General features: G+C 42.4%; 1 protein-coding gene across 1 annotated transcript in view; it reads right to left on the bottom strand.

Annotated features, from left to right (window-relative positions):
• Positions 1 to 20989, bottom strand: part of LOC133754619 (acidic amino acid decarboxylase GADL1) — a 147070-nt gene that overhangs the window by 72486 nt on the left and 53595 nt on the right. The window contains exon 11 of the mRNA XM_062185040.1: positions 5964 to 6163. Within this exon, the coding sequence (XP_062041024.1) occupies positions 5964 to 6163 (200 nt within the window). The remainder of the gene's footprint in view (positions 1 to 5963; positions 6164 to 20989) is intronic.

Raw genomic sequence — 20989 nt, 5'->3', positions numbered from 1 at the left:
CACCTCCTCTTTAATAAATGCTGCAGTGAAATGAGATGTTGGAGGGACTGCAAATAATTTGGGGGTCACTGCTGTCTACATTTATGGGGATGAGCCTTCACAACTTTTTCCAGTATATATGAAATCAGCCTAAAGACAAAATACATTTTAAAATGTACTGTTAGATTGTAGGACCTAGGAAAAATATGTGCTTTCCGTTGTGGGACACATTGAAGAAACCATAAAATCCCTCTCTGAAAAGGCGTGCAGGTAAGTAGACTGAAAGCAGCAATAACTTCTTAAAACCTGTCTTTGCCCCTCTCACTAAGGTAAGCATTAAAGAGCAGAGAGGGAAAAATACACATTTGCAAAAGTTATCACCAGTCCATCTGGGGCAAAATCCATACTAATAGTCTGTCTTGTTCCTGACATACATTAATGATCATCTTGTTCCAAAACACTTAACAATGTGATTCAACAATGGAGACTTACAAGTCTCCAATCTGTTACATGAGTTCATTTAATATTTTAGGATGTCATTTGTCCTTCTATTCAACATACTTTTACTTCTAAAACATAGCCATTTCAGACTCTTTCTCCAGTCACCAATCACTTAGTCTCTTGGACTACATGATCCTCCCAGTGTCATCTACTCATTAGGAATTTCTCTGGATGGACACCGTGGGCACCCATCTCAGTAGCACGAGAACTTCCCACCTGCAAGCTGTATGCTCTGCAAACAACAGAACACATCTGGTGGCCTGTGTGATTCACCACAGACATCTACATACTCTATTCTACTGTAATTGTGATTTTTTTTAAAAAATTATCAGAATAAAGAAACTAATGAAAACATGGTGCTCCCACAGTCTTCTAGACTCTGTCCCTCTTGTCAGCTGGGGAAATACACTAGCACAAGAGTGCCATGGTGCAACAGTTCAGCTTTTCCACATGGATGGCAATAAAATCCTTAGTATTTGTGCAAGTCTGAAATGAATGCTACTCAAGAGACTACAGATATTGTGTGTCAAAAGACTAGAAAAATGACGCACTGGAGACAGAGCAAAGTTGCAGAGTGGGAACTCTTGAGCTGCCTGTGGTAATTGGAAATCCTCTCTCTCTCTCTCTCTCTCTCTCTCTCTCACACACACACACACACACACACACACATGATTCCTCGAGTCCTGCTTCAAAGAATACCCCTCAATGAGTATCCATGTAACCTGCATGCTACAGCAGAGGCCTATAAGGCGCTCCCAGCAACAGGTAAACTTGAGTATTGGAAAATGTCTTCCACGTTTCTAAGCAGGTACCCGAGAAGCAGAAGCACCTGCTTTGTGCCAGAAGGAGTGGTTTTAACTCTCAGCCCTCTGGGCTTCAATTACGCTTAATAATCACATGTTGCTTTAGGCTGTCAATGTCACTGAGTTTCAAACAACCAAAGGGAAAGTGATTTTAATTATTAATACACTTCTGGAGGGAAACGCTCTCTCCTCCGTTGGAATGACACTGTCAAATGGAAATGATGAAACGCCTTAGAGGTGTTCCAGACACTAATTTTTTTTCCTTCTTGCTGGATTTCTAACACACAAAATTAGAATCTTTGTCTTCCTAAAAGTATCATTCCTGACTTTCCCAGAGGAAGAGGGAGAGACCCATCGAATCAGGGCAGGGATGCATGGTCGATTAAACTCTGGTCTTCAGAAGCTGGAGTTGCGGTCTCACTGGGCCTGTGGCCTGCAATGCCAGCGCCCTCTGGCCTCTGCTTCCTGCATGCGGGAAGGCAGAAGATGGCTCAAGTATTTAGGTCCATGTCACCATATGGGAGACTGGGATGGAGTTCCTGGTTCCTGGCTTCAGGCTGGTCCAGCCCCAACTGTTGCTATCTTTCGAGAAGTGAAATGGAAGATGAAAGATTCCCTCTCTCTCCCTCCCTCTCTCTTTCTCTCTTTCTCAATTCAAAGCCTGATTTTTTTTTTAAAGAAAGCAAGCCTTGTCTTTAGATCTCAAGGGAAATATATAAATTTCAATGTAAAGTTCCACTTATATTCAGAAATATGAAAACCTTGTTTCTCTGGAATTGCGCAATCTTGACTATAATAGAAGAAGGAAGTGTTGTACAACTTTTCTGGTATTTCAAAGACCTTACCTGGGGTCTGAAGCCCATGTCTGAGCTACCATAGATATGGAGTACACACCTAGAATGCCAGTAACAGATGTGTACCCCAAATAGTGACACGATCATCACGTACAGCTTTGCTTTGATAGAGTTGTTCTTTACTGTACGAAATCACACTTGGACATAAAAGAATGATATTCTGACCTGGAAATTATACCATGTACAACCTTCTCATGAATGAGAACTATTTTTATTTGATAAACTCTGAAGCAAGAGGCTATAGGTCAGTGGGCTGGAGGAGAAATGGCATTTTAATTCTTCATCAGTCAGTGGTTTGAACTGATTTTGTTGGTTCACAAAATTAGTGGCATTCTAGAGCAATGTTCTAGACAATAGTAGCTAGCTGAGGATGGCCTGTGCTTAAACAATCAGGAATTTTTCAAGCTACGATTGCCTTCAATGGGACATGATGGGAATATTTACACCATGGAAATTGGCAGACACTACAAACTGGGGCTTTTTTCTCCTCCTGAGAGCTAATTTAAGCAAACAAAATAGATCCTAAAATTGGGAAAATATCCTAACTTTCCTAAAAAGTAAAACAGCCAAGCAAACAATGAATTTGATAAAAAAAAATAAGACCACAAAAATAAAGCCTTTCTTTGCTAATTTACTATAATTCTCAATTCCTAGTTAAACTGTTGTCAAGTTTATAATTTTGCATTCACTCCAACTGACATGCCTAAAAGGACTCTGTCCTTTCTCTTGGCATTGGGAATGGAGAACAGGATGACTTTGCCTAACCTCAGGAATACACTGTTGGATATCAGGAATGTGGAAAGTTAACGAAAGCAAGAAATTATTATGAGATACAGCATGAAAGAAGGATTATTTTTCAAATATTTAAATATAGGTCACAGAGTCTAGTGATGCTCATGGAAGTGTTAATTCTGCTCAATTCAACATGACAAACATTTACAAACAATGAGCGTTTGTTGAATTGAATCGAAACGTTAACATTTAGCCTCCTGTGATATTTCTCTGCAAAAATTAGAAAGTATCCTTAGACTTTAAACTAAATTCCACCCTGAGATGAATGTTAACTTCATAACAAATACATTCATAAAATATTTATATCCCTAGTCTTATTTCAAGACACCTGTCATTGAATTGCTTAGCAGCTTAGACCAAAAAAAAAAAAAAAAAAAAAAAGCAGAAATACTTCCATATTTAAATAGCAGAAGAAAAAGAGAAAAAGAGAATAGAGTTTCCAGACTCTTAGTTCAAGGGGCAGCTAGGAGCACTGACAGTGCCCAGGCTCATTTTTCTGCCACATGGTGTAGTCTGGCTCTGTAGAAGCAGAGTCCTCTGGCGTACTCTCTCCAGGAGGAGTTGCCACTCTCCCCAGTGCCAGGCTGGGGCCTGTGAGTCGCTGACTATTGAGTGCATCACTGTTCCCCTGGCAGTGGTGACTGATTTGAAGATAGACATGTACTTTACTCAGAGACAATTAAATGTCCCTTGGGGTTGTTGAGGAAGAACACTCTCCTGTTGATCTTGAACTAGGAGGAATGTAGATCTGACATTCCTCTCAGCCACCTTCTTTCATAGGAATAAACTCAACAAGAAGCAAAGCATGGCTGAAAGACGGAGAGAGACTGAGACTGGATATTACTTAAAGCCCTAGATCAAGAAATTTCAGACATCACCCAAGGCTAGTCTTGTAAGGTGACATAATAAATTATCTTTGTTTATAATACCTTGAGTTAAGGTTTCTCTTACCATGAAAACAGTCCTGATATGATATTCACAGGATTCTCAAACTACTTAAACTATAATCACCAGAACTGCTGATTTATAAAAGTCTAAAGAAAGTGCTGAAGCCATCTTTTTATCTCCTCTTATATTTTTGCCATGTAACTTTGCAGTTATTTCTACAGCAGATGGTGCTTCCTGCCTCAATACTGGACTTCACCCTATGATGTGCTTTGACCAATGAATGCTGGTAAACACAATGCAATCAGGAGCTCAGGGTGGGCTTGCACAATTGGGCTTGCCTCCTTGGGTTTCTGGCATCAGCACAAGAATATGCTGAGCTAGCTTGATGCTCCAAGGAAGATGAAAGATGTGGGGATCCTCAGCCAGGGGGTACACACATGCCAGCCAACCTGCAGACCCTGGGAATAAATAAACACTATCCTCAACACTGAGTTTAGAAAGTTTGTGCAACAGAACACTCTCAGCCATTTCACTCCAAATATAGAAAAGGGCAACTGTAGGGAGAAGGCAGTCCGTTTAGTGGCTCACAAGCCAGCTGAGGCACCTGCATCCCATATCCAAGTACCTGCGTTTCACACCCAGCTCCAACTCCTGACTCCAGCTTCCTTCTAACACAGCCCCTGTGAGGCAGAGGTGATGGCCCAAGTGACTGGCTTTTATCTACACACACTGGAAGACCTGTATGGAGTTCCTGGCTACTAGTTTTGGCCTGAGCCCAGCCTTGCTATCACAGACATTTGGGTAGTGAACCAGAGGATGGGAATATTCTCTCTCTCTCTCTCTCTCTCTCTCTCCGTCTCCTCTCAAAAGGAAAAAAAATGTAAAGAAGCAAAAAACCAGAAATTGTTGTAAGTCTCTAGGAGATACTTCAGGCTTTTGCCAGTGATGCATGAACAAGGAGTGAAGTAGAAAGGACTAGCCAAACCAGAGATCATCAAAGCTTTTGCCTATAGTGGCCAAGCTGGTAAGAAATGATAAATAAAACTCATGACATACATACCATATACCAGGAATTGTTCCAAGTGTTTTACCTATATTAATTTACTTTATCTCCACAAGACTGTTTGAAATAGGTTCTGTTACCATTTCCATTTCATAGGATGAAACTGAGGTACAGAAGTTCAGCAACTTGAAACTTGCCCAAATCAAATAGCTTGTAAATGGTGGGGCTAGGCTTGAAGTCCTCTGTGTCTACATCTCCATGAACATAGGCAACAGGCTAGGGAGGAAGTGGTGGGGATTGTGACTATCCATGGAGAGCTGACTGAGACTATGTGGGAGTGAGAACCTTCCAATCCTTTAAGAGAAGCCAAAAATCGATATTTTTTGAGAAATGTCCCCTATTTTAAACACCTGATTTTTTTTAATATGATACAGGGCAACCCTATGCAGTGCAAGCCAAGCAAGCTCATTCAAATTTGGCTGTGACTTGTCAATTTGGATCCACCAATCTGAAGTCATAGTTCTGTCCTGTCCAGGTGGCAAGTGTCTGGCACCTGTAGTTTAGGAGCTGTTCCCATGTCCCTGAAAGTGCTGACAGAAGTTTGTCTCTTAAGTTACTAAGAGGCAACATGCTGATTCCACATTCCCTGTCCCTTCATGCCTTCACCCTACCCACACATTCTGAGAAATCTGCTTTTCCTGTACTTGGAAGCACAACCGGATTTTAGGATCTCCCCACAGCCAGAGATTTGGACCTGATGCTCCCTTCTCCTGGGTCATCCGTCTCCCCTTCTCTTCATTTGGTCTTTTTTGAATGTCACCTCCAAGAAGTCTTTATCAGTGCCCCTCAAGAACATGAAGAGGCCCTCTTGAGCGCTCTTGGAGCACCATGACCCCAGGTACCAAAAAGGAGAGGAATCTGCACTTCCTCTGCCTCTCACCTGAGTGAGCCTTCCCTCAGTAGGCTAGAATCATCAAGGGCAGTGTTCACAACTCCTGACACATAGCACATACCGAGGAAAAGACTTATTAGGGAAAATTCACATGAACATGTACAGGCTTTGCAAATGTTGATTTCATTGGCTGTTTCCATTAAATACACTCTGACATGCACATGTACACGCACACACACACAGGTAGGTACCTAGATAAAGCAAGAGCACGGTTAACTCTTTCTTCAAGGCCTAAGGTACCCAGAGCCTTCCAGGTCATCCAGAACTTGAATGCATCTGGTCTCCTGCTACACTGGATAGACTTGTCTCCTGTGTCATAGCTGACATCATAGAATTTATCTTGCTGGAAGAGGTAAGATGCGTTGGCAGAGTAGCATTTCTTAAGGAGGTCCTTGGGAAAAGGGAGAAAGAAATATTACAAGATGGTCCACTTCTATTTTTTGTCTTTTTTATTATATGGCTTATTAATACAACAAGAACATATTTCATGGAGTTCATAGATGCAATTCTAAGAATAGGATAATTTCCTCCCTCCCCCTTTTTAATTTTATGATAACATTTTAATTTAGTTTATAGTCAAAGGCTTAATTATCCACTACAGGGAGTTCAACAAAGTTAAAAGTAGGAAGACCACTGCTCAACAGGCATGTAGACAAGAGCTGTAAGCAATAATCAAATCTCAAGATGTCAATTTCACTCATGTACGTTAAATTTTTTATAGTCTACAGATTAGCTATCACAAATCAGAGAAAACATGTGATATTCATCCACTTTTAGAATACACTCGATTTTGAAAACACTCACCAAACACTCCTCTAAGGCACTGCGCCAAAGGTGGGCCTAACTTTGCGGCTTTCCTATGTTGGACACGATTGGCGTCCATGATTACCCATTGTGTCCCCCCCAGAGCTGACAATGCTAGATCCAATGAGCAGTCTAGCTGACTAGTATAGAGCAGCTATGAAGACCATGTCACCTTCTTTATGACAGCTAGGTGGGTCACTTTTTGTTTTTGACAGGCAGAGTGGACAGTGAGAGAGAGAGAGACAGAAAGAAAGGTCTTCCTTTCTCCGTTGGTTCACCCCCCAATGGCTGCTGTGGCTGGCGCACCACGCTGATCTGAAGCCAGGAGCCAGGTGCTTCTCCTGGTCTCCCATGCGGGTGCAGGGACCAAGGATTTGGGCCATCCTCCACTGCCTTCCCGGGCCACAGCAGAGAGCTGGACTGGAAGAGGAGCAACCGGGACAGAATCTGGCACCCCGACCAGGACTAGAACCCTGGGTGCTGGTGCTGCAGGTGGAGGATTAGCCTATTGAGCCGCGGCACCGGCCAGGTGGGTCACTTTTGAGATGAAGAAATCTGCTTGTAACTCACTCAAAGCTCCACACTCTGTGTGTGTGTGTGTGTGTGTGTGGAGGGGGGTAGATCCCGACATGCAATACATACTTTATACAATTCCATACTCAAAAAGTAGGTCTTTTTTAACCCAGGGGTAAAAACCTGAGGAAAGTGCTATGGATGAGTTAAATAAGAGGGAACACGTTCTTGTCATCACAAACATCAGATAAAATCCCAAAGGGTCTTTTGTGTTTGTCTCCTGGTAGCCATAACCAAATTCCATTTGCATTTACTGACCGGTTACCTCTTACAGAAAAGTGAGTAACAACTGACTCTATCCCTTTTCAAGGGTCTTCACTCACCACCCCAATATTATCTGAGTGCGAGCCATGTTACACTCAGTGTCATCTGGTGTCCCCCAAAGCCCAGATTCCCTATCCTGTCATTCCTTGCCCTCACAATTTGTGAACAGCTTCATTCCCAGAAGTACTTCTTAGAGTCCTCTTCTCCCCAGCTATGGCCTTTACCCACTAGACCATGTCCCCTCTGTATCTTTGCTCACAACATTTCTTGAGCCTGTCTCTTTTTTACTACATTTTATGCTTCACAAGAATACATGCTACCTACTTGTAACTTGAAATCTACCAGCACTAAACATGGCCTCCTCTCTTTATCTGGCTCCATTCTTCTGGGTCCCATCTCAAGTTTTTCTTCCCCTTCAACTTCCTTATCTGTTCCAACTCATTTCATGCACTTCTTCCTTTGGTATTTGCCTGCACCTGTTGGCCTTGTTCCTGTGCTATTCCCACTCAGTAAGTCATCCCAACATTTATTCTCTACTTGTGTGGCTGAGTGGGTTCTTGAGGGCAGGAATCATTTTCTATGCATTTCCATACTTGGAATGCAGCCCTTATTGGGCACAGAGTACCCTCAGTATGCAATCAGGACAATGGTGATGACACTCCCCGAGAGCTACCCTTCTCTCCCACTCCTGTGGTGTGTAGTGTGACTAGAATAAAGGCAGAGATGTGAGTTTTTCATCTGGTATACCCTGTCCCAATGAAGCAAAACTATCAGTCCTGTAAAGAAATTACAAAGAGAACTCCCCATTAGCAGAGGGGTCCCAGAAAACATTCTTTTGTGATCAGAGTAAACTAAATCTGCTTCATTTAATGGATTAGTTTGTCCTTAAAGAACGAGAAGAAAAATCGCGAGGTATCACATTGCCAATGAAAGTACAAATTTGTTATCTCCATAGCAGCATGGTCTTCCAGGGTCACTTTACTGGATCTAAATATGTTCTGTTATCAAAACGCATGATTTTACATGATGTAAAACACTTCATAGCAAATATAATCAAGAATCCCAAAGTCTCATCCATCCAGGATCCACAATAAACTGAGTATGAAATAATCATCAAAGGAATACTAGTTGGCCTTTAGTCTGGTCCTCAGAGATATTCTTAGCAGACACAAAGGAATAGCAGACTGCTCTGACTTGAACACAAAAGTGGAAAACACCCTTTCCTCTGAAATCTTTATTTGATCTTATCAACAATCTCTTGACTGCTCATAGCTACCACCATCGCAACTCCCTACCCTTAAAGGTCAGGAGATTTGGCTATTGTTTCTATAGCAACTATAGTCTGGTCATATATTATAGAATTAAAAGGCCACTGCATCTATTTTAAGGAAGAAACATGCACACACATTCACAACACAGGCATTGTGATTATAAATTTACTTCCAACAACCATGAAAGATTCAAAAGGTCCCCAAAGCAAATGAACTTTGGACATGTCTCGAGCAAGCTTCGGGGGCTCACGCTAGTGATTGAGAGAGGGAAAAGGCCCATCCATTGTCGGAAGACAAATTGCATCATCATAGGCTAATGGGGAAGAGGCGAGTCGAGAAAGCACACAGCAGAGTGAGCGATTGTCGTGCAGTGGTGACACAGTTAATTTCTGCACACTGAAAAACCCTCCTGCCTTGCGAAGCTTTCACAAAGAACAACTGGAGGCTTGGGATTTACTTTATCGAAAATAAATGAAAACTTCCCCCAAAAGTTCCTGCTTTGCATTTGAGTTTATAACCTTGTATGGAAATGGATGCGATGTCCTTTCATTTTAAGGTATACATCAACTAAGAGAAGATGCTCAGATCCCCAGAGAAAATATTTTGGAGTAATTATAGTAAAAATTAACATTTTTGGAAAAAATGTGATTAGTTATTATTGTGCTATCAAATAAAAGTATAATCTTCACACCCTTACTCCTATCAGAACCATAAATACTAGTTCTATGAATTTCAGAGACAAGTATCCATTGGGAATGCCAGTTTATTTGTATTGTGATATTAACTCAAAGTGTTCTCAGAGATTAATTAGTGCACATCATAGTAGGACTTGTACAATGCAAATCAAAGAAGCTTAAACCAAAGGGGGAGTTTTTATAGGCTCATGTTTTTAAAAAATGAGTCACAGGACAAATGTTTAGCCTAGCAGTTAAGGACCCACATCCCATATGGGAGTAGCTGGGTTCAATTCCCCATTTCAGCACCTGACTCCAGCTTCCCACTAATGCAGCTCTGGGAGGCAGTGGTGATGTCTCAAGTAATTGGGTCCCTACCACCTCTGTAGAAGACCTGGATTGAGTTCCCAGCTCCTGGCTTTGACCTGGGCCCAATCCCAGCTGTTGTGGGCATTTGGGGAGTGAGCAAGTAGATAGAGCTCTGACCCCAACCCCTGTATCTCAAACAAATAAATAAATAAATAATTGAAACCCAGTCACATATCTCTAGCCACCATTGGATTGGGATTAAATGATACCCGTCTTCAGGACTCTGTCTTTCCCTTTTGCTCTCTTGACTTCTCTCTTGGCTCACCTCCCTAGGCAGAAAGCTGACAGGTAGCCTGGGAACTGGGGCTGGCAGGTGGGGCATGTGAACATGGAGTTGGGCCTTGCTTGGAGAGGGATGGGAAGCGGGGAAGACAGCTCCTGCCAGCGATACCACTGGGAAAGGTTCCCTCTTCGACTGAAATTCAATTAGGCTCCTCTACGGCCTCTGCGCTGGCTCCCATCCTTGTCAGGCTATATTGCCTAGAGGTAGCAAGAATCCTGCTGAGTCGGTTTGAAGAGAATCTCCTCCCCTTGGATATCTGATCACCTGTTATATCTGACCCAATTCTTCATCTCTTACCCTTGGAATTTGATTCCTCTGACCTGTATTAAGCAGAAGTATTTTGCAGATCTGTTTAGTCTGAATATTTTCTTACTCATTTTCTATCAGCTGACCTCATCCTACTTCTTGGCTATAAATCCCGATATGTCCACACCATGTTCAGGATTGTGTTCAGTTCAACACTGAGGTCTCTATCCCCTGTTGCAATAGTTCCAAAACAAATTCTACCTTACCACTTTACAGTCTGGCTCTTGTTCCCTTCAACACTACCCAAGAAGGAGAGATCCACCACGGGCCTTCCAACCTCAATCTCATATGTGAGCCTTCAGCTGGGGAAACCTAGCAGGAAGCCAACTGGCTGGGGAGTCTGAGCAAGGGAGCTGCAAAGAAGTCAGGCCCCTTTGCAGAGGAAAGCAGCCGAAGGTGAATAGTGGATTACACAGTAAAGAAAAATAGGAAAATGGCAGGCATATTATATAAGTACTAAGACCATAACTTTGATTTTCTTTTTTTTTGCATTCATAGTAGCTAACCTACCAGATAATAATAGTGACCAGAGCTAACATTTATTGAGTTATTACTGTATGCCAGACATTGTATATGCATGAACTCATTTAAATCTCACAGCAACCATTGAGATTGTTTATATTATTTTCATCAAGTTCATTGTACACATTTCTCAGCACATCAATGTTCAGTTTACTACTGCTGGTCAACTAGCTACCAGATGTTAGGGCTGGGTGTCAACCAAAGATGCTTAGTGTTAGGGCTTGAACTCTTAAACCATTACACTCCTGCATCAACATGCACAATGAAGTGCATGTGGAAGAGCACGTTGCACAAACACCCATGAAGGCTTCTTGGAGAGGTTGGTAAAGAAGGAAAATGGGAAACAGAAAGCACATTGAACTTGAGGCCAGAACAACTAAGGTCATGTCTCAGACCTTTTCTGTAGAGATGATTTCTGGTCTTCCTTGTGGTAACATTTTGGTAATCATTTTGAGATTTTACTGAATACTTGTGACTCCCGAGATACCTAAGGATGTCATTAAAAGCCTGTCATTGATCAGTGGTTGCGTGTTCTCCTTCTCATGATTGGTTAAGCCAGCTTTGATTTCCACAGGTAGATCAGATCCTGAAGTCTCTTTTCTGAGGGGGTTAATAGACCCTATGAGCCCACTTAATGTCAGGTTTCTGTAGGTCACAAAAGCTTTTATATTTCCTCACTCCTTGCAGTCCTGGTTTTTCAGCTTACCAAACTGAAGCCATCAAAAACTCTTGTGCAATGGCTGTTTCCATATTCTATCCCATGTAATCATTCTTGACTTGCAAAAAAATTGTCTCAACTAAATGCCTGAGAAAATGGGTATATTAGTCACCTGTACTAATCAATTCATTCCAAAACTGTATGTTAAGGATCAGTTACATAGCAACCACTATTATGCTAGTAGCCAGGGCATACCACCTCATGGAGGTAGTAAGTAAATGGCCTCATATTTGCTAATTGAAGGAACAAGACCACATATTGGGTACAAATAGAAGAAAGTGCAATCTAGATCATAAAAATGATTTCAAATGATTACACCATATGGCATTGGCTTTTTTTTTTTGAGCAAAGATCTTTTAAAAAGTTATTTAAAAATATTATTATTATATAGAGTTATTTGAAAGGAAGAGTAACAGAAAGAGGGAAAGAGAGACAGGAAGAGAGAGATCTTCAATCCATTGGTTCACTCCCCAATGTCTGCAACAGCCAGGGCTGGGCCAGGCTGGAGCCAGGAACTCACTCTGGGTTTCCCACATGGGAGGCAGGGGCTCAAAGGCTTGAACCATCTTCTGCTGTTTTTTTTTTTTTTTTCCCTCAGGTGCACCAGCAGGGAGTTGGATCAGAAGTGGAGCAGCTGAGACTCGAACCAGCGCCCATATGGGAGGCCGGCATTGCAGGTGGTGGCTTTACCTGCTACACCACAATGCTGGTCCTAGAGAAAAGACTTTGAGCACTTTTATATGAAGGCAATTCCCAAAACTCATGGAAAATGGAATTTAAAAGTAATTTTCTTCGGTACAAATTTTTTTGATATCCATGTATATGAAGGATTTACAAGAGTTCATGGGAAATGCACATTAGGAAGAAGCATGGATTTCAAAAGTGTTCTGCACTGAAATAAACAAGTACCCTCATCTGCAAGAACTGTGCGAGGCCCTGATAATGTAATGGCAGATGAGAGAGTTGCTATCCTTTAGAAATTTCAGAACGGGATAGGGAGAAAAAAAAAACACAAGCAATTAGAGTACAGTGTGCTGGAGCAGGAGAAAGAACAGCTGCTCCAAGGAACAAGGCAGGTCATCTTTCAGCACCTGAGGGATGTTAGATAGGGCTTTTCTGAAGAAGAAATATGTCAGCCGAGAGCTGAAAGATGAGGAGCCGCCTGCTAGAAGACGGGGCAGAATGAGCTCAGAGTGACTGGAGCTAATTAACGAGTAGAGCATCGCTGCAGAGAACAGGCGGGGAAGGCAAAGAGTAGCCAAGTCACCCAGAATCTTAAATGCCACAGTAAGAATGAGCTGCAGTGAGAGCTCCACAGGCTTATAGAGCTACTACAACCTACACTTCATTACTGACTTGGCAGAGTAAAGCGAGAATCAGCAAATGTGGATTCTGCTTTTGATTTAGTTACTCGGTGTCAGAGCTCAAAGCAAATCACTTAACATCCTGGGCTTCATTTCTCTCATTGGCCTAATGGAACTGATGATATTTGTTCTATCTATTGTACATGAGTACTGAAAAAAGAATCTGAATTAATGTGGGCTGGGAACACCCCTCAGCCAACACCCAACCCACCACTCTTTCTCTCCAGTGTGTTCCTGTAATCCCTGTCTCTTTTCAGCCCTCAGTACCCATTTTTGCTTCACTTGACTAATTTTCCCCAAACTGCAGAACAGGATATCTGCTCTAGAGTTCTCATTGTTTCCGGAATGAGCATTTCACAACATTCACCCACCTCCCCTTTCAATGCAATGTATTTGCCAGTTACAGTCATAGAAGTAGACCAAGTTAGCAGAATACATTGATGATTACAAAAAAATCTTAGCGTAATAGAGTTATGCATGGTCTTCATCTTCTAAGTGGAGCTGGGGCTGACCTTACTTAAAGCTCCCACTGATGGCCTGGATGCTGCAGCTCTTCCTAGTCTCAAGGTGATGTGCATGGAAGACAAAACATTGTGCAGAGTGAGAGCTGCTCAGGGAATACACTCGATGAACTGAAGTCTAAGGAGCCAAACAACGAAGGTGCAATGTCTAGGTGTCTTTCAGTTTCCTTATATAGGGAGGGGAAAATGGTTATGTTAACTGACTGCTGAGTAGTAGGGATGGGGTGAACGGAAGAGAGGAAGCACAGGACAATAACATCAGTGTTATTTTCTCCAAAAAGAAGCAAATCAGCCTGAACCATGGGGAAAGCCAGTGTATATGACTGAGGCGTCTATAGTCTGGTAAGGAAGAAAGGAGGGAAGGGAGGGAGAGAGAGAAGAAGAGGGAGGTTGGAAAGGAGGGACAGAGAAAGGAAGGATATGAGGAAAGAAAAAAGGAAGGGGAAGGCAGGCAGGAAAAAAGGAAGGAAGGAAGGAAGGATGGAGGGAGGGAGGCAGGGGAGGGAGGAAGAAAAGAAAGGCAGGGATAGAGGGAGGTAGAAGGATCAGGGAGGGAGGAAGAAGGGGAGGAAGGGAGGGAGAGGGGAGAAAAAATACAAAGGAAGAAGGAACAGTACAGCGATACCACTCCAGGGTGAGGCTTCACGTGCTGAGGCACAGGTCAGTCCCAGGCACAGGTTTATATGGGTGTGTCTGAGCCATGTCAAAAGTAGCAGACCATCTGGTTTCCACCTGGCACAGAGAAACTCAACCATTAGCACATCACCTTTAGGCATCTTCAGCCATCTGCATCCAGACACAAATGCATGAAGTGCGAAAGTGGGATATGGTTTGAGTTTGTTCCCCAAGAGTTCATGTGTTGGAAGCACAACCCTGCCCAAAGGGGTGGTGTTAGAAGAGGTGGGGCCTAGTGGGACATCCCTAGGTCACTTGGGGCACCCCCTTAGAAGGAATTGTGGGGCCACAGTCTCTCTGTGGCTTCCTATGCCAGCCATGAGATCTCTCACCCACACATGTTCTGTCATGATTCCATCATCTGCCAGGAGACCTCAGCACACCCCAGCTGTCATGCCTTTGAACCACTACAACTCTGAGCTTAATATTCCCCTTTTATTTATAATAAAATCTCCCAGTCCCAGGTATTTCATTACAGTAACAAAATACGGACCGATACAATAACTGTCTCTGTTTCCCTAAGTGTGCGTCCATCCACTACTTTTGCCTTCTTTTGTGTTTTTCCTTCAGCCTCACAAATGTTTCCTCTCTGGATGTCACATGTATTGGGCGTTTTATGACGTCTATGATAAGATTAAGAACCAGTCATCAAAATCATTCGCAGCATCACAGTCTTTGCATTTACCTTCACCTCATGCTTGTGTCCCTGTTCTGCTGTGTAAATTACATCAGGATTTCCTGGTCGTGTGCAGTTATTGACTGATAGCAAATCCTGTGTTTCATCCACTCAACATTATCAGATGATGTGTTTACTTATTACTTGGAATCTGCCTTCAGCTTTGACCAACCGTGCCTCACCTTTCTCAGCTTCTACCAAGAGTGTATTCTGCATTTTGCTCACCTATATCCCAAAGCAGGTATCCCCTTTAGTTGTGAATTCTTTACATAGGCATTGCTTTTCATATGGCATTGCTTTGATCTGCCTTCTTCAGAGTTATTTATTTAATTCATTTTCTTTCTGTTGTAGCGATTCCATTCTCTATCAGAATATAAAAATTGTTAACCTCATCCGGTGTCCGATCCAGCTTGTAAAAAGCCTTATTGTTTTTGACAAGTGGACACGTCTTCTTTTGAACTCGTTACCAGAGCGGACTGCTTCCTTGCCTTCTCCTTTGCAATCTGAAGGACTAATTTCAGGCACATTGAACTTCACTGGTTCTGCAACTTCTGCAAAGGGTTCACATCCTAGCAAGCTTCTATGACCAGTTCTGAGTCCATTTTCATCAATTGAATCATCTCTCTTTACCATCTCACTCCAGTATCTCCCAATCATTGGAATCACCTACAACTCAACTTCTGCTTAAGTCTTCAATTAATTTCCAATTCTCTGTCTCATGCCTTTTGTCATTGCTAGCATTTTCTGGAAGACGTTAGGTACTAAGTGCTTGTACTTGGATTTCTGAAGAAGTAGGGAACCGTCCTCCCTGCTATCTTCTGCCATCAAGTGACATATTGGAGCCTGTGCTGTTATCATTTCCTTGCACAAAGTTCATGTTGGCCTCTGTTTTCTCAAACACTGCTGTGCTGTCTGCCCTCTTTGTAAACCAGCTCAGTGGCTGGCCTGACAGAAGCCATTTCCGAAGATTTCTGAGTGCTGTATACCATGTTTCCAGCATGGACTTTCCTCTCCTAGTTCAGTTCACTGACGTACTAACTTCACAGTTTCCTGTAAGCCTATTCTTCTAGAACGCATCATGATTTCATTTGTGATGATATGAAAGAAGTTTCCCATGATATATACTTGCCTTTGTTTTCAATCTCTGGCCTTCTTTTGAGAATTGTTAAGTTGCTCTGCAAAGCTGAGTTGTTGCTCCTTTCCTTCACGCATTTGACCAGTTTTGCAAAATCCCCGCTGTGTGTATTGTAACTTCTGAAACAGATCCTACAACTCTGCTACAGCCCAAGGCAGAAGGGGATAGGAGGTGTACTGCATGCACAGTGGGCATAAGTGCTCACTCCCTTCTGGCCATCTCCCAGTGGAGGGAAGTGTGACCCTCACTCGGCCACAGCCTCCTTGGGTTCCCCTACCCTCTCCATGGGTCCTCTGAGTTACTCTCCTCCAGCAGCAGCATAGCAGCCTCACAGGAAAATGGATGGCAGAAAGAGCAGCCTTCAAAGTAGGCACATCCATAGCCAGAAATGAGGAGGGAGGAGCGGAGCCAGGAAGAGGAGCCTGGGACTCCTTCCCTGCCCACTCCAAGGGCTGGGCTCAGAAGACCTAAGGTGGCACCAGCTTCCCTGATTGGGGCTTACATGTTACCATCAAGTCAAGTTGCTGTAGGCACTGAATGAGTTTGCTGTCATCTGTAAAAACCACCAAGGATCCTCAAATGTTTGAGCCATCGTCCTGGAAGTTTACAGATAGTTTGATTAAGTCCAAGGCCTGTAGACCCAGCAGGGCTTTTTCCAACTGATGAGAAAACTTGAGTGCATGACCTGAGATCCTGTATTTTCTCCCAAGGTGTAAATCTTCTTTAAGTACCCCTAACCAGGGAATGGAATGAGCTAAGTTGAAAATGAGGAGACTGAGCTAAAAGATATTTTTGAGAAATGCAACTTAATAATTTGAAACCGTGGCACAGCCTCCAGCAGAGAGGAAAGTTGGACTCAGTTTCTTAGAGAATGTGTAAGTGCTTCTATAAATAGGGAAGGGACATTTGATAGTGCAAGGATCACTTGGCAATACCTCTGCATGCCCTACAAGCATTTAAAAATAGCATGCTTGGGCTTCTCTTCTTAGGACACATGGAGATTGTCCCAATTTCCCTTGGCCATCATTGGTGCACCTCTGTTAAAGGTAATCTAAAACAAGTGGTTGCCTAAACTTTGACTACATCCCACAGTAAGACGTTATTTTAAAATACGGGACATGGTATCTATCCTAAAGTGAAGGTACTTCAACAACTTCACAGAAAAGTGTCTTATGAAAAACACTGCCTGGGTTTTTAAAAAATGGCACCAAAATAAACTTATCTGTTCATTCCATTTGCCACACACTTTTTGAAGTGTTCACCTACATTTTTACCTGAAACTGACACTACATGGACTGTTGATTGATATTTTCTGTTTCGTTCTATTCTGTTAGAAGGGAAAAATTAAAATTAAAAGCTCATATGACTTATATTAACTATGTAACTCAAGATCAATTAATACAGTGATTTTTAAGCCTAGGTGCTTTTAGGATCATCTGAATAATTAAAAAATTAGTCATGAAGGGTCCTTAGACCAGCTACTACCCACCCCTCAAAAAAACTCAGAATTTCTGGTATCAGGTAAGATAAATGTTATTTTTTTTTAAAGTTCCTCAAGTGATGTTAATGTACAGCCAGGATTGAAAACCATTGCCCTGAGAATCTTGACCTCTCATCCAAAGAGAGGAAGTTCTGGTCAGCATTGCATTCATGTTGGAAGCAGAGACGTGGCAAGTGTTGATACTGTATGCAAACATATAAACCAGCGTGACTCTCTGTGCTCTCAGTGTCCATGATCAGAGTTCTGTGCGTGAGTACAAGTGCAAGAGGTCTTCCCTGCATAGCTCAAGAGAAGATTGCTTAGAGATGCCTCACGCTGGGGTCCTAGTCATAGCGGAGAAATGAACGGCAAGCTGTGGAACATGTCTAAGACTATGGCATGGATGTAATTTACAAACAACACAGAAGACGTGCATCCATTCAACTCTCCGATTTGCTGTGTTTCTGTGATTTGAGTAGTGGTGGTGCAGAGGAATCATCTGTTTTCAGGAACTAATTATACCAACATAGATAGCAGTAAACATTACTCACTTAACTCTGATAGGAGGAATTGTGAGCCTGGCTCTCCCCCCAACACAAACTTCCAACTCGAGTGTCAGTGATTCTATCTGATACACGTTTGTTCTATCTGATACACTTTGTTGTAGAAGGGATGTAAGGCAGCCCACAAGGAGGTGGAACTAGGAGAGAAAAGGAAGAAGAGAAATAAAAGGAGAAGACACAAACGGAAAAGGGGAGGGGGTGCAGGTGGTGGGGGAACAGAGAGGAGGGAGGGGAAAAGGAAGGTGGAAGTGGATCAGGAGAAGAGATGAGGTGGAGGCCAAGAGAAAATGCGATGAGGAGACACACTGGAGCCTGGAGTGGTGTCTGCCTAGCAAGGGCATGTTGGGAGAGGAATGCTGTTTGCATACCTGGCAACCCACACGCAGCAAAAACCACTCAGACAGAAGTGTTATCTCTTTTTGTTGCTTTGCTACTTCTGAACTCTGAGGCTCTACGATGTAGCTGCAGCTGCACCACTTAGCTTTGTGATATCAGATTCCCATTCATCTGTAAGTTAAGGATCCTGATGGTATACGAGGCCCACCTCCTGATATTTTCATTGTTCATATGTTTCATTTTCATATGTTCATGGCATAACAATTAAGGGAATGCCTGTAAAACAATATTTATAACAAGAGACATGTCTCTTCTACCTACATGGCTTAGTTGCAGCTGTCCCAAATAAATGGACAAACTAAGAAACTGCTCTTTTTCAGGTTGGAAAAAGACAAGAAGGAGCAAGTGTATTGCTTTGGTCTGAGGCTAGGAGAGCAATTCCATACCAGGAGCACACTATTTAACAAAATCAGTCTCTGGCTCCAGCTTATTGTGATGCTGTTAATGAGGGTCCAGTTCCTTTTCAAATGGAATTTTACGCGTTCAGCAGCAAGGCCCCTGGCCTGTGTTTCTTGGAGTTTGAGCATCCTTAAGAGGTCTGGCCTCTGAGGACCCGAGGAGAGGCAGGAGATTGATTTTATAGAAGAGAAAAATGCAGTGCAGGAAGGCAATTTCTGAAACACAAGTTCCCTGCTCTTCTTTGTATAAATCCCACCGAAGAGTTGTTGGAAATTGTTGATATTACTATAACTATGGGCAATCCTCTTGGAAAATGGCCTTAAATAATACATTAAAATGAATTGAGAAGCACTCGGCTAGAAACAGAGATACAGTGGACACAAGCATTTTTTTTTTCCCAAAGACTCCTAACACAATACAGCAATGTCCTAAAGTGACGAGGACTTTTTCACTATACTAATGGATCTTTGTTCAAACAGAAAACGCTGTGCATTTATATGTGCATACTCCTTGATTTGGACATACAAGAAAAAGAGAAATTATACGTTTGAGTGTCCTCTGGATGCCCCATAATGCCTACACACTTGCGAACATCATTTCCTTTAATGTTAAGGAATTTTTTCAAAACCTGAAGCTACTTCAAAACGTGCATAGAAAAAGGAATTAAAACCAGGCCATTCAGAGATGGGCATTTGACATGGTCATTAAGACATTGCTTGGACCACCTGCATCCTATATTGGAGTGCCTGGGTTCAAGACCCATCTCTGCTGCTGACTCCAGCTTCCTGCTAATTTGATCCCTGGGAGGCAGCAGACGATGGCTCACGTGCTTGAGTCCCTGCCACCCACCTGGGAGACCTGGATGGAGGTCTGGCCTCCTGGCTTTGGCTTGACCCATCTACCATCAGCGGTTGCAGGTATGTGAGGAGTGAATTAGATGATGGAAGATCTCTGTCTCTATCTCTTACTTTTTTAATAAATAAAAATTTAAAACCTTAAAGAAAAAAACAAGTTTATTTTTATGCAAAAAATTTTAAATTCATACATATGAGGTGCCATAGAAAATGAATATTGAGAAAAACTTGGGACAAGTGTTGTGTCACAGCAGATTAAACTGCCACTTGGATACCCACATTCTGTATCAGAGTAACTGGAATCCAATCTTAACTCTGCTTCAGGTCCAGTTTCCTGCTAATGTGCCTGGGAGGTGGTAAATGATGGCCCGAGTATCTGGGTTCCTACTACCCATGTGGGAGATGTGGATGGAGTTCCTGGCTCCTGGCTTCAGTCTGGACCAGCCCTGGCTGTGTGGGCATTTCCAGAGTGAACTAATGAAACGTGTGTGTGTGTGTGTGTGTGTCCAGGTATGTTTCTCTCTGTCTCTCTTTCTTTTCCTCTTTTTTTCTCTCTGTCATTCTACTATTCAAATAAGTAAAATGTTTTTAAAAATGCATGGATTTCAAACAGGTTTTGCACCAAAATAAACAACCTTTAATTTCATTTTCCATAAACTTTTAAAAATTACTCTGTAGGCGGTGTCTCCATTTTGTCGAGAAAAAAAATGAGGTTCAGAAAGATTGAGTGTCTTATGAAAGTCATGCAGAAAAAGAAAGAAACTATGCTCCAAGGGGAGGGAAAAAAAAACAAGCAAACAAATAAACAAAAAAAAAAAAAAAAACAAGAAAATCATGAAGGACAATCCTAGCAGAGATAAAAATCTGAACACTGGTCTTTCTGGGTTTCAAGGGTCATAAATCAATTTGCCCACTGTGAAATCATGTTTGATCCCAGGGAAATTGCCTCGTTAAAGAACCCCTAGAGAGCGGGGAAGGCGAAAGCCGTCTCTGGGTGGCCAAAACAGGAATGGGCAAACAGTTTCTGTAAAGGACTGGATAGGGGATTCTAGCAGTTCTGCAAGCTGTAGGACCTCATCGCAGCTACTCTCCACTGTGTTGTAGCAGGAAAACAGCCATAGAGGACACTAAAGTGAACGGGCATAGCTGCATTCCGAAGATATTTTATTTACTAAAACAGGTGGCAGGCTAGATTTAACTCATAATTTTTAAGCCTCTGTTATAAGACAAAGCCACAAAGGAAAGACACGCAGTAAGACAAGCATCTCCAAATCAGAGATATGAATGTTTAAACATATATGCAAAACCGTCAAACCAGACAGAATGAGCAGGGCAGGTGTTTAGCCAATGCATCAAGAAAACCATGTCCC

The sequence above is a fragment of the Lepus europaeus genome, unplaced genomic scaffold (genome assembly GCF_033115175.1).
Source record: "Lepus europaeus isolate LE1 unplaced genomic scaffold, mLepTim1.pri SCAFFOLD_246, whole genome shotgun sequence".
NCBI classification, from domain to species: Eukaryota; Metazoa; Chordata; class Mammalia; order Lagomorpha; family Leporidae; genus Lepus; species Lepus europaeus.
The sequence above is the reverse complement of the archived record's forward strand: the minus strand, read 5'-3'. Positions and strand labels throughout refer to the sequence as shown.